The sequence below is a fragment of the Peromyscus maniculatus genome, chromosome 14, assembly GCF_049852395.1.
Source record: "Peromyscus maniculatus bairdii isolate BWxNUB_F1_BW_parent chromosome 14, HU_Pman_BW_mat_3.1, whole genome shotgun sequence".
Lineage (NCBI taxonomy): Eukaryota > Metazoa > Chordata > Mammalia > Rodentia > Cricetidae > Peromyscus > Peromyscus maniculatus.
This window is the reverse complement of record NC_134865.1, coordinates 56,313,678-56,327,635: the sequence shown is the minus strand read 5'-3', so window position 1 is coordinate 56,327,635 and position 13,958 is coordinate 56,313,678. Positions and strand designations below refer to the sequence as shown.

The 13,958-nt window shown below is 48.4% G+C and overlaps 2 protein-coding genes across 7 annotated transcripts in view; one reads left to right on the top strand and one right to left on the bottom strand.

The window, feature by feature from the left end:
- Heatr4 (HEAT repeat containing 4) overlaps nucleotides 1–13,719 on the top strand; it is a 34,466-nt gene extending 20,747 nt beyond the window's left edge. For all 5 annotated transcript variants that reach the window (XM_076551033.1, XM_076551036.1, XM_076551037.1 and 2 more), the window contains exons 10-17: nucleotides 806–924; nucleotides 1,803–1,983; nucleotides 3,217–3,286; nucleotides 4,396–4,585; nucleotides 5,276–5,354; nucleotides 5,617–5,776; nucleotides 7,233–7,291; nucleotides 13,370–13,719. In XM_076551033.1, the coding sequence (XP_076407148.1) occupies nucleotides 806–924; nucleotides 1,803–1,983; nucleotides 3,217–3,286; nucleotides 4,396–4,585; nucleotides 5,276–5,354; nucleotides 5,617–5,776; nucleotides 7,233–7,291; nucleotides 13,370–13,522 (1,011 nt within the window). In that variant the 3' untranslated portion in view covers nucleotides 13,523–13,719. The remainder of the gene's footprint in view (nucleotides 1–805; nucleotides 925–1,802; nucleotides 1,984–3,216; nucleotides 3,287–4,395; nucleotides 4,586–5,275; nucleotides 5,355–5,616; nucleotides 5,777–7,232; nucleotides 7,292–13,369) is intronic.
- Nucleotides 1,647–9,178, bottom strand: LOC121822414 (ribosomal oxygenase 1). 2 transcript variants are annotated; one of them, XM_076551038.1, is made up of 4 exons: nucleotides 7,023–9,178; nucleotides 6,269–6,432; nucleotides 4,388–4,674; nucleotides 1,647–2,090 (listed from the first exon to the last, which is right to left on the bottom strand). In XM_076551038.1, the coding sequence occupies exon 1, from the start codon at nucleotides 9,161–9,163 to the stop codon at nucleotides 7,421–7,423; it is 1,743 nt and encodes a 580-aa protein (XP_076407153.1). In that variant the 5' UTR covers nucleotides 9,164–9,178; the 3' UTR covers nucleotides 1,647–2,090; nucleotides 4,388–4,674; nucleotides 6,269–6,432; nucleotides 7,023–7,420. The 2 variants fall into 2 exon arrangements, with proteins under 2 accessions (XP_076407153.1, XP_076407154.1); XM_076551039.1 differs by having other exon boundaries at nucleotides 6,269–6,429.
- Nucleotides 13,720–13,958: the final 239 nt, after the last annotated feature.

Here is a 13,958-nt window from a genome sequence, read left to right as displayed (position 1 = left end):
ACCTTTTTTTACTATTACACTCCAGTGAGCTATCCGAGTGCTTAGTGCTTGGTCCTAGTGCTGCCCCATCTTCTTATCACACTGGGTACAGTCAGGACAGCCCATAGCACAGCTATTCCTGCTTATAAGTGGGTGCCTTCCATTCTTAACCCTCACATTTTGTTAAAGGAAACACACCATCTGGTCATTCGGCACAATAACCTGAAGAGGTCTGAGAACACATGTTATCATTTCCTGCTGCTAAAACACTAGGTGTGAACAAGTTAAAGATGATGAGAACTTCATGATAAACTGCAGGAATTTAAAAGGGTACTGTGCCTGAGTTATTTGACTCATTCAGTAAGCAAACAGGTGTTTCGGCTGGGAAACTAGTTTACACATAGTTCCACCATCATCACCCACAACTGCAGTAATGTTTTCCTTTCCAACAAGAGAAAAGTTTCCTGATAGGGTGACCAACTATCCTGGTTTGTACATGCATGGACTTGCAGTACTAAACCCAGAAAGTCTCATGCAATCTGGAATGATGAGGTACTCAATACTTTCGAATTTCAAGTCTCTCACACTCACTATGTTGGTGCCAACATGATGCAGAAAGAGACGAGTTTGGGGAACAGTCCTGGGTTCTGTGACCAGGCATAAGCATTTACCAGATTATCCTTGGGCAAGCTAATCAATCAAAGCCTCCATTGTGTCATCTGTATATAGAAATACCATCTGCCCAACCGGATTGAGAGATTAAAGGATAGAGAAAAGCTGGTATCAAGTACAAAATTAATTAGCCAATTATCATACCTGTTGATAGGATATGAAACATAAATTAATCCATCTGATGTGGAATGACTGGAACAAGGAAGTAAGGCAAGCAGCTGCCAAAGCTCTGGGGCAAATGAACCTTGGGAAAGAGGTACATGACATGATCAGGTAAGACCCAGTCACCATGAGCTCAGAAGCTCTTCCTTTCTTAAGAGTGCCTGGGTGGGGTTGGGGGTTTAGCTCAGTGGTAGAGCGCTGGCCTAGCAAGTGCAAGGCCCTGAGTTCGGTCCTCAGCTCTGAGAAAAAAGAAAAAGAAAAAAGAGTACCTGGGTGATCTGGATCCAGCCAGCACGTGCTGAGCTCCCTGTACGATCAGCACTGTGCTAGATCCCACTACAGAAAGTTCAGTCCCTGCAGGGACTACCCCCACGGCTAGCCAAGAAACACTGGATGTCCACTAAGTATTAGGCAATCTCTTAGAACACAAACTCAATATACAAATACCTAATTAAAAAAAAGAAAAAAATGCCAGGCGGTGGTGGCGCACACCTTTAATCCCAGCACTCAGGAGGCAGAGGCAGGCAGATCTCTGTGAGTTCAAGGCCAGCCTGGGCTACAGAATGAGATCCAAGACAGGCACCAAAACTACACAGAGAAATCCTGTCTCGACAAACACCCCAAAAAAAGAAAAGAAAAGAAAAAAATGGGATACTCAGTGTGGGCTAGAGTAGAAAGGCCAAGTTCCATGGAGATGCAGTCATTCCAGACTGAGAAACTGCCAAAATGAGCACTGTGTTTGTAAGAGGAGATGCAGCTTGACACTTTCAAGACACCTAAATGTCTACCATATGCTCAGTAATAGGAATTCACGAAAATAAGACACCAAGGTCTGAACCCAGTGAAACTTTAATGATTATAAACTGACTAAGAAAAGGTATGTCTATGTAACTGGGCCCACAAAGCTCGAATTCTTTCCTGAGGGCATGGTGGAAGAGAACAGGATACAGAAAAGTTTAAGGGAAATAAAAGCCACTTGTATCTTACAGGATTAAGCTGAGTCAAGGAAATTTCCAGGATCGGATTGAGGCCCTCTCCCTGATCCGTGTGCTCAAGGTCATGACAGCCAAGCTTCTCCCAAGCTTCCTGAACTGCTTCTCTGATGAGTTCATATCAATTCGACAGGCAGCTTGTTCGGCAGCAGGTGCCCTGCAGATCCGTGACAAGATGGTAAGCCAAGGCATGTTGTCATCTTATCTGATGGACCCGAAGAGAGCGCCAGTATCTCTGCTGTGCACGGTACACCCATGATTCTGTGGGAACGTGGGATGAGCAGTCTGGCAGGAAGGTGAAAGGAGACACAGGCCACATCAGTCAGTGAGCGGCATTTAGCCTAACAAGCCCAAACTTCAAGCCAGAGCATGCCACCCTCTCAACTCTGTTCTCATCTCAGTTAACTAGCTTCCTAATACCTGGTCGCTGAGAGGCTTAAGGGTTAATGCAAATGAGTAGAGTTTATACACTCGTTATTAGGGGAAAACTGGACAGAAGTATTCAAAAGAAGTCCAAGTGGAGCATGATGTGATCCTTGCACTTGGAAGATAAGGCAAGAGGCAGAAGGTTCCAGAATTTGAGGTGAGGGGCTGGAGAACTAGCTCAGCAGTTAAGAACACTGACTGCTCTTCCAGAGGACTGGCTCCAATGCCACCTTCTGGCCGCTGAGGGCACTTACTATGTGGTGCATAGACAGACACATGCAGGCAAAACAACCAAACACATTAGAAAGCATCCGAGGTCAACCTAAGCTACACAGTAATACAGTCTCAAAAATGAGTGTGGGTGGGGGAGAGTCTGGGACTAGTGGTGTAGTTCAGTGGTAGAGTATGTAGTTAGTGTATGTATGGCTACAGATCTGTGTGCTGAGAAAAAGACACAAGAGTAGACAATTCGGCTACTTAGTACACAGGCTGATACTTGAGGCTGTAGCCCATTTGTCACTAGCATTGACAGAAGGCTACTTTTCTAGTTAGAGCATCCCTAGAAATAAGTGGGGACCTGTTTCTGGTCTTTTTTTTAAACTTTTATTTTATATGCATTGGTGTTTTGCCTGCAGGTTAGATCTTTGAGTTACAGACAGTCGTTAGCTGCCATGTGGATGCTGGGATTTGAACCCGGGTCCTTTGGGAGAGCAGTCAGTGCCCTTAACCACTGAGCCATCTTTCTAGCTCTTTTTTTTTTTTTTTTTAAAGATTTATTTCTTATGTATACAGTATGCCTACGTGTCAGAAGAGGGCACCAGATTTCATTATTGATGGTTGTGAGCCACCATGTGGTTGCTGGGAATTGAACTCAGGACCTCTGGAAGAGCAGTCAGTGCTCTTAACCTCTGAGCCATCTCTCCAGCCCCTTCTGGTCCATTCTTACTCTGGTTCTTCCCACTCAACTTTTCCTTGTCTATTACAGGTGCTTGAATGCCTCCTGAATCTGATGAACAGAGATCCCTACTGGAAAATCAAGGCTTTTGCCATTCGAGGTATTTCAGAAATGACAGCTCCAAACCCTAGACCTGAAATACTCTCTTCATGCTAATAAATACCTAGAAACTTTAGTGAGACAGCCAGAGTGTAGTGGAAGGGACTGTCTTAGCTTCTCAGAAGTCTGGGCTGAGAAAGAAAGAGATTTTCTTTCAAATGTTTAGTTAAAGATCCTAAGTCTAGGTCTATTTAAACTTGTTAAGCAAAGAACAGATTACACAGTCCCCACCAACAGAATTAAGGATGAGTGTCTAGTGGATATCCATTGTTGTATACTTAAGGATGAGTGTCTAGTAGATATCCATTGTTGTATACTTAAGGATGAGTGTCTAGTGGATATCCATTGTTGTATACTTAAGGATGAGTGTCTAGTGGATATCCATTGTTGTATACTTAAGGATGAGTGTCTAGTGGATATCCATTGTTGTATACTTCTTGCTTTCCCTGGAGATTTCAACTATAGCATTTAATAAGAGTCAAACCAGGTTCAAGACAGAGCTTAAAACTTGCTCTTTCCAGGTTTTTCCCTAGAACTTCTGCACTGCCTCTCTTTTTGAAATGGTCTTTGGTACAGCCCTAACAGGACCAGACCTAGGTAATCCTGAGAACTAATTGTTCTCACCCCCTCACCCATCAGTCTACCTTAACTACACTGCTCTTCCATGTTAAATCTGCCCCCTATCTATTCCTGAATAGGCAAGCTAGTCTATGTTTATATCCCACTAGGCAAGATCAACCACTTCTCTTAGGAGTCCTTTAGAAGAGCTATCTCAATGCAGTCAGGCCGGTGGTACACACCTGTAGTCACAGCCCTCAAGAGGCCAAGGCAGGAGGGCCACTGCAGATGTGAGGCCAGCCAGGGATACACAGCAAGACCCTGCCCCAAAGCTAAGCATCAAACTTCACACATGCTGAGCAAAGCTTTGCTAGCTCTCCCAACTTCCTTTCTAAATTTCACTACTTAGAAATACTTTTCACTTTACTCCTAATGATTAAGTGCCATCCCCAAGATACTGTCTGCAATACTCAAATTCCTTCTGGATGCTAGGATACAGTCAACTTAAGTCTTCAGTGACAGTGGGACAGACTTTTCCTCTCACCTCTACAGCTTTGGGGCAGATTGGGCAAGTGAGTCCCCAGCTGACAGATCTTCTGCTCTGGGCCATCCACTATGAAGAAGCACCAGGTGTGCGGCTGGAAGCTTGCCGGAGCATCCTAGCCCTCAAACTTCAAGGAAACCAGGTCAGGGACACCTTTCTAGATGTGCTGCTCCTGGAGGACCACGAGGCTGTCCTTAAGTAAGCACTGAACCGCTGCTTTCTGCCATGACCTCCCGGACTGCCAACACTCCAATCCTTGACCACTGAGCATGCTCTGCCTTTCCAGGCTAAGTGGGGAACAGAAAATCCTTCCATAAGTAGACTGTCACAGCTCCCATAGTTCCTGTGTTACTTCTCCTCTTCCAGGGAGTTTTAAGTTATCCATGTATTCAACATTTACCCAGTAGCTACTGAGACAACAGACTAGAGTCAACCAAACCAGGGTTTCAGTGTACTTGTCCATACTCTTAAGAGTCAACCAAACCAGGGTTTCAGCGCACTTGTCCATACTCTTAAGAGTCAACCAAACCAGGGTTTCAGCGCACTTGTCCATACTCTTAAGTGCTGTGCCCCTACGCAGCCCTTTTTCGTTTGTCTCAATCCTCCCATGCAGATGGAAGTCTACATTATAAAGCTATGGTGACAATTAATGACATTTGGTACCTTTCCCAAAGGTGTTTAAGAAGTAGGAACTGTCACTGCCTTCACACAGATACTCTGGAACTGCACAACAGCTGTGTAAATGATCACGTCATTTCTACAGAGAAGACTCGGTTAAACTGTTGATGAGGAGTTTGGGATTCTTGTCTAATTCCAGATCCTACAGCTCCTGATTAACAGCATCTCTCTTCTTAGGGACGGGGCAGAACCACCTTTCCTGTCTTTCAGGGAAATTTACCAGACAATGACAGCACTCAACTTAGAAAAGGAAGGCAATCAAGAGATGCTCCAGGAGATCAAGAAGAAGGTAAATAAGTACAAAAATGTTTTCAAGAGGAAACCCAGGGCTCCAAGAGTTTCACTAATAAGCATGATAGTCAATTACTTGATCTTTTTTTGTTTGGTTGAGCTTTACTATGTAACTCAAAAATGACCTTAAAGTTGGGATCTTCTTGCCTCAGCCTCCCAAGCCCACGCTTGATATAATCCAATTATTTTAATGCTTTTTCCTCCAATACAGTTGGTTGCTTGCTTTTTTTTTTTTTTTTTTTTAACATTTCCCCCCTTAGATTAGAACACTAAATCAGAAGGACTTGCTGACGGAGAAAATAATGAAGATGGAAGTAGCCATAAAAAATGTGAAGAGAAAAGCGAGACACATCTATTCACCACCCAGAGAGGGCCAAAGCCCACTGGAACTTGAAACTTTTCTTCAAGACATTTTTGACAGTAGGTTTCTTTTGGGTGAACCCATCCCTTGACTCTTCACACCAGACTATCCCAGGACCTAGACGTTTGGGAACTTCATAGGAGGCCTGTATGACTTAAGTCAGGAAGGCTACTTAACCCTTCTCCCCTTCCCCAGGTTTTCATCCATCTGCAATTGTGTGCCATTTAAAAGGTAGCTCTATCCCAACTGATTTAAAAAGGACATACTAGAAAAGCACAAGTCTTTGGAAAAACAAGTAACTACTATGTATGTTTGATTAAGCACCCCAAAAGGCCTTACATTTCATCTTATAAAAGATGGTCATCTCTGGAAAGTACACCTGAAAGAAGAGCAGTCCTTTTATGTTCTAACTTAAGGGAAAAAAAATAACTTCTGAAAGTCCTCAACCTTAAAAACCAAACCAATCAGTTACGATGACAGGACCTTAAGAGGTCTAGATACACTCTAAATGATGAGGGTTCAGAAGTGGAACTATACCAAAATATACTTACAACATCTGTAAGCAGCAGCCTCGGGTCATTCGGCCGGTTACCTACCAGCCACCACCCCAAACCCAGGTCTTCTGGTTCCAAGTGCTCTTTCTGGTGCACCAGGCTCTCTTCCACCAATCATGAGAATATGCACTTGCCAGATTTGGGGAAGTTTCATCCAACTGCTAGGGGAAAACAAATGAGTGGAAAGTAACTTGAACACCAATCTTCCCTGTGGCCAGCTTGCTAAAAGTTGGATGACTAAAGCCTATCAACACATAACCAGGTGACATGGCACTGTCCTTTTGGGAGCCATGCCAGCCAGTCACTGATTTACACCAAGCACTGAGCAAATACAATGTATACTTCAAAGCTGACTCTGGTATTGGAGGCTTCTCTGTTAGGTTTGTCCTGTTTGGAGTTAAAGTAGATTAACTCAAATGAGTAGGTTACCTCCAAAGCTAACAAATGGCCCCAACCAGACAGGCTTCTCCTCTTTAGTGAGTGTGGTGCTGGGAATGAACCCAAGGCATTGCGCATGCCAGGCCTACACTCGCTCTACCCAGCCCTCGCCTTTAAAAAAGTTAACAGACTCCTTTGATATCATATATCACGCTGCCTTTCATCTCAGCCACATCTTCCTTATCTTCTTCCTTGTCTCACAGTTTTCAAACCAACCCAAAAAAAAATCTAGGCTTAGAAAAGAGAAACGGTCTTTGGCACTTTTTAATAAATCTTCTAATGTTCATACAAACTTAACACACAGCATACTGACCCCAGCCCGAAGCACAAACTGAAGAAAGAACACAAAGAAGCAACTTCCATATAAAAATCCCTCCTGTCTCAAGCAGAAGGGCACGGCCAAGGCCACACCATACACTGAAGCCTGCAGGGAATGCAGCTGGTGCTCTCAGATAGGGGTTGTTACTTCTGCAGAAACAGCTTAACCTCCTCTGCTCCAATTTCTGTTTCCTTTTGCACCTAGATGAAGAGGTCCCTCCCAGAAGGAAGTCTGAGCTCTGTGACACGCAAACAGCCATAAAGGTAAACATAACCACACTGACGCTTAGCAAGGTAAGAACATGACTTCTTTTAAGGGGAAAAAAAATTAAAAAAAGGTGGCAGTGGTAGCGGAGCACCACGACCGCACCCTTTGCAGCCATCCTCAAGAGACTAACTCGGAACCAGAGGCGTCTTGGTGAGCAGCAGCCCCTTATCATACAACATGGCTGCCAAGGAAAGCTGGTCTTCCACGCTGTCACAGGGCAGGTCCCCTACTCTCACAAAGTCCGGGTAGGAGCGAAGCAAGAGTTCCATGGCGTCCGCCTGCTGAGGGCAGATTTCCAGGCACTTGGGTTCCTCCAGATGATACACGCGCGAGTTTTCCACCGTGTAATAGAGGAACAAACGGCCGCCCTCGCCCACCAGCCGAGCTATGCCGTCCTGAAGCATATGGACTTCTGTTTCTGTTGTCAACTGGGCCCCCACATTTACAGGTTCTCCAGCCTCCCAGCGAACCGGGAGCCCGTGGACACTCAGTGCCCTTTCCCTATCAGTCAACACCGGGGGCAGGGAATCGTGGATGAAGTCTTTGGCTCTCTGGTCGGCCACAGCATCAACGGGCGCGAAGTGTCCCAGGCGGGCAACCAAGACCCGCACCTTTTCCATGAAAGCTGTTCTTCGCGGATCCTTCGAGTCTGAATGCTGGGCCCCCATGTAATCCATGAAGTCTCGAGGCAGACCCCTGCGAAACTCCACATTTTCTTCTACTGCTGCTTGCACGGCCAAGGGCAGCACGGCCTCCAGGAAGTCGCCCCACGTATTGCGCTGGTACGTGGACAAGGTGAGGTGCAGAGAGTGGACTCCATCCTGACACTCAGCTTGATGAATGAAGCCCCGAGGGAAATACAGCAGGTCTCCAGGTTCCAGCACCGTCTGCAACACCGGCTCACCCAGGTCCTCCTGGCTGAAGTTGGGGCTAGATGTCAGGGCGAGCTCCTCGCTGGGGTCCCGCGGTCGGTAGACGCGCCAGAGTTTGCGACCTTCCAGCTGCAGCACGAAAGCCTCGATGTCGTCGTAGTGGGGAGCAAAGCCCTGTGAGTTGGGGGGCGTGAGGTACACGTTGGAGCCCGCCATGCTGCCAAACTGTTCCTGGAGCACAGCCAGAAACTGCCACACGGTGGGCGAGAAAGCTTGCGGGCAGAGAAGGCGCAAGGAGCAGCCGGCCCGGTACAGGGACCAGGCGGCGGCGGGGAGGGCGCGGCCCGGGGGGTTCAAGGTCTCCCGCCTCCCGCCGACGTAGCGCGCGGCGTCCAGGTGCTGCCCGAAGTGCACGTCCTCGGAGCGCAGCATCGAGTCCAGGTCGGCCGTGGAGAAGAGGCCCTCGTAGTAGCTGGGGTCCTGCCGCCGCACCAGCACCGCCTCCCGCTCCCACAGGCGCCGGTAGAAGTGGTCGGGAGGCATGGGCGCCAGGAGCCACTCGAAGAGGCGGGCGGCGCGCCTCCGGCTGCTGGGGATGCCGTCCAGCTCCGCCAGCACCTGCTGCAGCGGCGAGTCCCAGGGCCGCTCCGGCGGGCGGGAGAGCGCGGCCCGCCGCCCCTCCACGCGGCGCGGCGGGGCGGCCGCCGAAGCCGGCCCCGGGCGCACCGGCACCGGCACCGGCCGCGGCGGCTCCGCCGACCGCGAGGTCTCCCGCTCGCCCGCGGCCGGCTCCACCTTGGCGTCCGAGGCCTCGCTGGGCAGCGCGCGAGCCCTCAGCGCGGCCACGCGGGACGCCGCGCTTCTCCGGGGCCTGCGGATCTTGCGGGGCCGCAGGGGCAGGGCCAAGACCGAGCCGCCGCGGAGCTGCGGCTGCCGCCGGCGCCTCCCCCGCCCGCGCCTCGGCAGCAGCGCGGCGCTGTTCCGGAGCCCGTCCATGGCGGGGCGGTGCGGATCCCGGGAAAAGCCGGGCCGGAACCGCGCGCCGGCAGCCGCGGTGCTTGCTGGGAAGGGGGCGCGCCTCCCAGCCGCCCCGCCCCCCGGCTAGGCCACGCCCGCCGTCCTCCTGGGTCCTTCCGCTGGCCGGGTTAGTCACCTCCTTTTAACTAGGTAGTACACACTGGAAAGGCAAAAATCTCTACCAGATAACGATTCCTTGAGCACCGAGCAGTGTAAGAAAACAAGGCGCGAGGCATTCCAGAAGAAAACAACTTCATTCCTCTTTTTTGCTTGCTTTTGGTTTTGTTTTGTTTTGTTTTGAGACAGGATCTCTCCACTTAACTCCAGCTACGTAGTCCTAGAACTTGCTGCGTAGACCCGGGCTGGCCTCGAGCTCACAGAGATCCCCCTGCCTCTACCTCCGGAGTGCTGGGATTAAAGGCCTGCATCACCACGCGCTGTTTCCTCCAGTCAATTTTGTGGCAGGAATTTTTGTTCCTCGGCCGTTTCCAGGCAGAATGAATGAAGGCCAAGTTTGATATTCTATGTGAATCACAGTTCTCACTGGTTCTCTTCACTGCAGAAAACTTCATTGTTGGCCGGGTGGTGGTGGGGCACGCCTTTAACGCCAGCACTCCGGAGGCAGAGGCAGGCTGATCGCTGTGAGTTATCCTGGTCTACTAAGAGAGTTCCAGGACAACCAGAGCTATTACACAGAGGAATCCTTCGGGGGATACCACTTCATTGTTCAGCCTTTCTCCATTTCATTTCTCTCTCCTTCCTCAATTACAAATCCTTGCGGGATATGGTAGTTCATGCCTGTAATCCCAGCTCTTGGAAGGCTGCGGTTACAGGGTGAGACCCTTATTATTCTTTGTCTGAAAAGGTCGTTTGTCGGTGTTTTGCTACACAGTCCAGCTTGGCCTCAAATCTCCAGGTCTTCTTGCCTCAATCTGAGATTGCAAACATATCAGGTAGATTGTTTGTTCCTCTTCCTTCTGTTTTTCAAGGTTTGGGCTTTTTTTTTTTTTTTTTTTTTTTTTTTTTTTTTTTTTTTTTTAAGGGTGTGCCGGATCCCTGGGCGCTGGAGTTACAATTATTTGTGGAATCCTATCTCTGGTCCTCTGATCGGGCAGTAAACATTCCTTAACCACTAAGCCTTCTCTCCAGCCCTCAGCAGACTCTGCTTCTGCATGCATTCATGTGTGTGTGTGTGTGTGTGTGTGACATGTGTATGTACCACCATGCCTAGCAGAACAGAATTCTTGATTGGAGCAGGATGGCAACGGGAATTAGATAGTTTAATGATTTTTACATACATCCATGGAAGCTTAAGTGAACTGACCGGGGGGGGGGGGGGGGGGGGGGGGGGGGGGGGGGCTGTGATGGTTAACACTGATTGTGAACACTGTGCCTCTGGGCACAGCTGGGAGGGATTGTTTAGATTAGGTTGAAGTGGGAAGGCCCACTCCAATTGTGGGCAGTACCATCCAATGGGTGGGGGCATGGATTGGATTGGGGGAAAAGCAGGTGCTCTCACACAGAGCCTTTACTCTGGGCGGCCTGCCTGTGACCAAGTGTGATTGACGCCTACCTGCTCTTGCAAGCGCGCCTTCCCTACCGCGTTGGACTGTAAATCCTCATAAACGCCTCCTCCCTAAAGTTGCTTCTTTTCAGGTATTTTTGTCACAGCAAGGAGAAAATTACTGTGACAAACTAATAGAGGACCATATCAGACAAAGCCATCATGAAAGCTTGTAAAGGGGCTGCTGCACGGGGGTGGGGGTGGGGTGGGGGGAGTAGGAGGTGGGGTAGGGGGGGTGTTAAAGCAACCAGAGCCCTGACAAGTTTAGTGCCCTAGTAGAAGGCTGCAGGGGCTGGAAGAAGAGGCCTCAGGAGGAACAGCCTTCCCCTTTAACAACCACTGTTACTGCCTTTTAAAATTTAATTTAAAATATTTTTTGAGATTTATGTGTATGGGTGTTTTACCTGTATGTATGTCTATGTACCACAAGAACCAGAGTTACAGCTAGTTGTGAGCCGCCAGGTTATAGCTAGGGTGCTGGGATTCGAACCTGGGTCCTGTGAAAGAACAGTTAGTGCTTTTAATGACTGAGCCACCTCTCCAGGTCCCTTCTTCTTTTTCAAAGTGTGTGTGTGTGTGTGTGTGTGTGTGTGTGTGTGTGTGTGTGTGTGTAGGTCAGAGGTCAGTGTCCGGCATTGCCCTTGATCACCATCTTATTTTTTGAGATAAGATCTCCCACTGAATCTGGAGCTCAGGGCTTGGGTAGACTGACTGGTTAGTAAGCTCCAGGGATCCTCCTTCCTTTTCCTCCCCAGTGCTGGGCCTACAGGCCTGGCTTGTTTCGTGGGTGGTGAGGATCCAAACTCAGGTCAGCACACTTTGACAGCAAGCACTGAGCCACACCCCGCCACACCCCCACCCCCATCCCTGAGCACTTCCTTCCTAGGTGACCTAAAGGCCAAGAGTGCTGGAAGAATCCTGGCATTCGGTCCCCTAGATAGATGCAGACAAAGCGCATCATACTGGACACTGGAGAATGCACCTTTTCAAAAAGTGCTTTCCAGGACCAAGCGGAAGTGAACTCGGAGCTATCCCAGGCAGGGGATCCTGTGCTCGGCTACTAGCAGACTAGAGTTTGTCATTTCCACACGCCCGAGCAGATATCTTCCCCTCCCAGTCTTTCCTGTGACCTCATCCTTTTCTTTTTTTGAACACGTTGTGATTTCCTTAAATAAAGAGTCCAGCCGCTATCTCTGTCTTCTCATTTCCCCCGTAGCTGGGAGTTGCCTTTCAGGATCTGACTTATCTTTCCTTCCATCACCTTTCCTGTGGCTCTACTCAGTTCTCACTGCAGAAGCGGCTATTAATAACTCTTTCCATACGTGTGTCTATCACCGAGTGGCTTGAAATGACGGCCTGAATATACTGGGGAGGTTGCTGCTGTGAGACAGGTTCTTACTCTATAGCCCGGATTGGCTTGGAACTCACTGTGCAGCCAGGCTGGCCCCAAATTCGTGGTGATCCTTGCACTCAGCCTTCTCAGGCAAGAGCTACCCCACCCAGCTCTGTAACGTTTTTATGAATGGGACCAGGGAGAAGGAAATCAGGCAAAATAAGACTTTCATCACATGTACAGGCATAGTCACACAGACATACACATAAATAATAAAATATATCTTTAAAAAAGAACAAAAGCATAAAAATTCATTTCTATGATGTGCACCTGTAGTTTCAATCACTTGGGAGGCTGAAGAAAGAAGATCACATGAGTCCACAGGTTCTAGACCCACCTAAGCAAAATAATAAGACCCTGTCTCAAAAAAAAAATTCCCACATGTACAAATACATTACATGAAGGCTCATTGCTTATAGTTTCAAAACTGTTCATTAAGAGACAGCCCAAACTTTTTCTTTTTTTTTTTTTTTTAATTTTATTTACCAATGACAGTTTCCCCTCTCTCCTCTCCTCCCATTTCCTCCACCAACCTCCTTTCTACCCCCACTCCTCAGAAAGGGGCAGGCCTCCCATGGGAGTCAACAAAGCCTGGCACATCAAGTTGAGGCAGGGCCAAGCTCCTCCCTCTGCATCAAGGTTGAGCCAGGCAACCCACCATAGGGAATAGGTTCCAAAAAGCCAGCTCACGCACCAGGGACAGATCTTGGTCCTGCTGCGAGGGGCCTCACAAACAGACCAAGCTACACAACTGTCACCCACATGCAGAGGGCCTAGGTTGGTCCCATGCAGGCTCCCTAGCTATCCATGAGCTCCCATGAGCTGAAGTCGGCTGAGACAGACCAATCTTATGAAGGCATCTTCTCCATTGACGTTCCCTCCTCTCAGATGATTAGCTTGTGTTAAGTTGACATAAAACTAGCCAGGACAAGCAGGCATGTAGAAATCAGAGGACGATTTGCAGGATTCAGTTCTCTTTTTCCACTCTGTGGAGACCAGGGATCAAACAAAGAATGATAAGTAAGCAAGCAAGGCCTTCAAATTGCCATGAAAATGGCCAAAATTTGTTAGCTGAGCAATTCAGGCCTCTTCTCCACACTAGGCTGGCCAGAGTCAAGGGAGAGGCTTCTAGCTTCTTACTGAATTGAATAGCTTCTAGCTACTCTCATAACCTGGGTAAATTGGTCTGTTTTCTCACTCGAGACTGTATGTTAATATTTCTCTGCAGAGTGTGTTGCCCAAAGTGCCGAGTCCCTGGCTACAGAGTCCTATTGTACAACTCCCCAAACCAAGAAGTCACTCACCGTTTTTCAGGGATCTACGGACGGCCCGGGAAAAAAGGATTGAAAAAGGGCCCTTCGGATCCGACACAGATCTCTAGCTGGGCAAATTACTCAGAGAAGGTTGTCTTCCAGCACCAGTCTTCTCTCTGTGGAGGGAAATCTGCTCCTGTCTAGGCTGAATGCTTCTCTTACTCTTAGGTACCGGCAGCAGTGGACAGGCTGCACTCTGTGTCTTCCATTGATACTGTACAATATCCTCACTTTACAAAGATAAACTATTTATCAAACAGCTTTACCATTGTTGTTGTTATTATTATTAGTAGTAGTAGTATTAGATTATTTTAAATAGGTTCTCTCTACATAGCCCTGGATGTCCTGGAACTCACTCTGTAGACCAGGGTAGCCTCCAACTCACAGAGATCCACATGTCTCTGCCTCCCAAGTGCTGGGATTAAAGGTGTGCGTCACCATGCCCAGTTTACTATTATTTTTTGAGACCAGGTTTAGCTATATACCCCAAGCTGGCCTGGAATT